Below are 3,627 nucleotides of genomic sequence, written 5' to 3' on the forward strand. Positions count from 1 at the left end.
TTAGGCAAGTTACTTAATATTTCTGGGCCTCAGTTTTCTCACCTGTAAAATGGGACCTAATAGTCTGCCTTACAGGGTTTTATGAGGACCAAAGAGAGGTAAAGTATGCATAATGCCTGGTGCACGGCAGTCCAAAGTAAATGGTAGCTGTTGCTAGCAGTAATTATTAACAACCCTCTCTCTTCTCATGTGCTGCTTCCCTGTCCAGGGATCTCAGGACTCCCTTCCTACCCCAAATTTGGAGCCCTTGCTGTGTAAGAATGAATGATTGCCCTCAGCTCATTTACCACAGCAGGATGTAATGAACTTCAGGGTATCATGGGCTCAGGATGTGTAAGGTCAGCAGGAGGCAGCTGGGGTCAGGGTCCAGTACCAGGGTCCCAGGAGGGCACCATCAGAATTTTTGCATCCAGACTTGACCTGGGAAGAGGTTGCCAGGGCCCAGCTATGCTGCCCCTGCACAATCACCCACCGCTGATCTCTCTGCAGTTTCCACCCAATGACCCCAAGATGAAGACTCAAGGGAAGTGCATGCCTTTCTTCCGAGCTGGGTTTGTCTGCCCCACTCCACCCTATCAGTCCTTGGCCCGAGAGCAGATCAACGCTCTGACCTCCTTCCTGGACGCCAGCTTTGTATACAGCTCTGAGCCAAGCCTGGCCAGCCGTCTCCGCAACCTCAGCAGCCCCCTGGGCCTCATGGCTGTCAACCAGGAGGTCTCGGACCATGGGCTGCCCTACCTGCCCTTTGTCAGCAAGAAGCCAAGCCCCTGCGAATTCATCAACACCACTGCTGGTGTGCCCTGCTTCCTGGCAGGTGAGTCTAGGCTGGGAACCGAAGGGCCCAAGGACAAGAGGATTATGCGGGGAAGCTTTACCACTGCTTCCTTCCTGTCATCTTTCTGGGAAAATGCACACCAAGCCACCACTGTCCCTGGCACTGGTCCAGGACTGGCAGAAGGGCCCAGATGAATAAAGAATCTGAGAACATGGGTTCACTGTAAAACAAAATAAGGAAGTCCAGAAAAGCACAAAGAAAATAAAAAGAAAATCCACACAATCCCACCACCCACTGATAATTACTGTTAACATTTAATGCCTATCTTTCCAGTATTTTTTCTACACAGATATAGTTCTACATTGTTTTACGTAATTGAGGTCCTACCATAAATAATGCCCTATAACCTGATATAGTCACTTAATATACCCCCATCATTAACAATCCTTCTACAACATGATTTTTAAGGGCTGCCACGTGCTCCATGATATATGTTACCGTACCTTATTTTCTCCATCCTATTTGGAGGCATTTGGTTATTTCTAGTTTTTCTGTGTTTTGTTGGTGTTTAAGTAATGGACATCCCTGTTGATAAATCTTTGCTCTCCCTTTTAATACATTTACTAAGATAATTTTCTAGAGGAGAAAGTTCTAGGTTAAGAGGAATGTATTTTTTAAGGTTTTTTATAACCCAGGCTCAAAACCCCCAGTCCATTAACTTGTGCAGGACCAAAGCCTCCCAATTCTGTTCATTCCAGGGGCTCACGCTCTCCTGATCCTCTCTGTCTGTAGCTTCTGGAGACCTTCCCTCCTCCAAAAATCCAGTCTCCTGGGACAAACCCCTGGCCACCCTGACATGGCAGAAGGCAGGCGTGTAGGCCAAGATCTCTTGCATTTTCTGTCCACACATACCCCACATCGATCCAGATACAAAACCAAGCCCTTTCCTGTTTTTCATAAAAATATTCACTACCACCGAGCATTTGTAATTTAATGGAATTTCCCGAAGATTAGAAGAGGCAGAGAGAAGATCCCTTGTGAAACACCTAGTCTTTCACCATTTAACTGCCCCCCCAAGCTTGTTCCTCTCCCCCGACCCCAGGAGGTCCCCATCTCCAGATTCTAGTCCCTTTATTACCCAGAGGAATTCAGCCCTACCCAGGCTCCTACCCTCAAAACTACATTCCTGAAACCTTTAAAGTTGCTCTGCAAAGAGCCCCTCATTTATTTGAACTGCTCTTCTTAAAAGACAATTGGATTCTAGTTAGCAACATTTTATGTTTTAGTATGTCCCCTGTAGGCTTTATCACATTATTCCCATTTTCACAGATAAGGGGACTGAGGCTCAGAAATGTTAAGTAACTTGCTCAAGGTCACACAGCAAAAAAGTGTGTGTCTAAAACTGAGGTTCAAACCTGTGATTCCCCACCCCTCTTCTGATCCCTCTCCACCTGACTTCCCTTAAGTTGACTGGAACGAGGGGCTTAGGAGAGGGTCCCCATCAATTCTTTGTGCAGGTTACTGGGTCTTGGGGCTGCTCAGGGAGAACCCACCTTCCTGCCTTCTGGGCTTTCAGGAGATTCCCGAGCCTCAGAGCAGATCCTGCTGGCGACTTTGCACACCCTCTTTCTCCGTGAGCACAACCGGCTGGCCAGAGAACTAAACGGACTCAACCCTCAGTGGGATGGAGAGAAGCTCTACCAGGAAGCCCGGAAAATCCTGGGAGCCTTTGTGCAGGTACAGAGCCCTGCCGCCGTGCCCACCTGGCTCCCACTCCTGGCTCTGCCTCTGCTCACTGCCACACCTCGAGCTACCCCCTCTGTGGTCGGCACCTCCATTTCCCCTTTCTCTCCTCCACTGCCTCTCTCCCATTGTCTCACTGTTTTAAACCAGATTCTCTGTCCCAAAGTGAATCCCTGGATTCAGAGTGTTGGAGAGTCATTCATGTGTTGGTCCCTTCAGTACGCCTTTCCTGGTACCATCACTGGGGCCGTAGGCTCCATCACCCCTGGGACTGCTACCTAGCAGTGATTTAGGTTATTTTAATTTGATTCTCTTCCTCTTTAATTCTCCACACTTAAACCACATGTCATGGGCATTCTCAACTGATATGGTTGATTGGTTGAATAACTTGAAGAAACTTAGAAAGATTAATATGTTGATATTAACCATGCACCTATTATTTAAACATTTTATTTTGAAATAATTATAGATTCTCAAGATGTTGCAAAAAGATGTACACGGAGGTCCCCTGTGCCCTTTACCCAGCCTCTCCTAGTGCTAACATTTTGCATAACTATGATACAATAGCAAAACCAAGAAGTTAATTTTGATACAAACCATAGAGCTTATTCAGATTTCGCCAGTTATAAATGCAATCATCTCTGTGTGTGTGTGTGTGTGTGTGTGTGTGTGTGTGGTTCTATGCAATTTTATCTACAAATGTGTAAATTTTATTTACACACTTACATGTGTAGCTTCATGTAACTACCACCACAATAAAGATACTTAACTGTACCGTAACCACAAGACTCCCTCAAGCTACTCCTTCGTAGCCACATCCACATTTGCCCCTATACCCATAACCCCTGGCAGCCACTAATGTGTTCTCCATCTCTGTAGTTATGCTATTTCACAAGTGTTACATAAATGGAATTATGCAGTATGCACCCCTTTGAGATGGGCTTTTTTCATTGAACATAATATCTTTGAGGTTCATCCAAGTTTGTTTTTTTTTTTAATTTTAAAAAATTTTTTTTGTTTATTTTTTTTATTTTTTTTTATTTTTTAATTTTTTTGTCTTTTCCGTGACCGGTAAGGGGATCGCAACCCTTGGTGTGGTGTCGCCCGCA

At 45.5% G+C, this 3,627-nt stretch overlaps 1 protein-coding gene across 2 annotated transcripts in view; it reads left to right on the forward strand.

Moving 5' to 3' along the window:
- Window positions 1-3,627, forward strand: part of LPO (lactoperoxidase) — a 29,734-nt gene that overhangs the window by 15,217 nt on the left and 10,890 nt on the right. For both annotated transcript variants that reach the window (XM_008571255.1, XM_008571256.1), the window contains 2 exons: window positions 490-814; window positions 2,352-2,512. In XM_008571255.1, coding sequence (XP_008569477.1) covers window positions 490-814; window positions 2,352-2,512 — 486 coding nt within the window. The remainder of the gene's footprint in view (window positions 1-489; window positions 815-2,351; window positions 2,513-3,627) is intronic.

Source organism: Galeopterus variegatus, unplaced genomic scaffold, assembly GCF_000696425.1.
Source record: "Galeopterus variegatus unplaced genomic scaffold, G_variegatus-3.0.2 Scaffold673, whole genome shotgun sequence".
In the NCBI taxonomy this organism is placed as follows: Eukaryota; Metazoa; Chordata; class Mammalia; order Dermoptera; family Cynocephalidae; genus Galeopterus; species Galeopterus variegatus.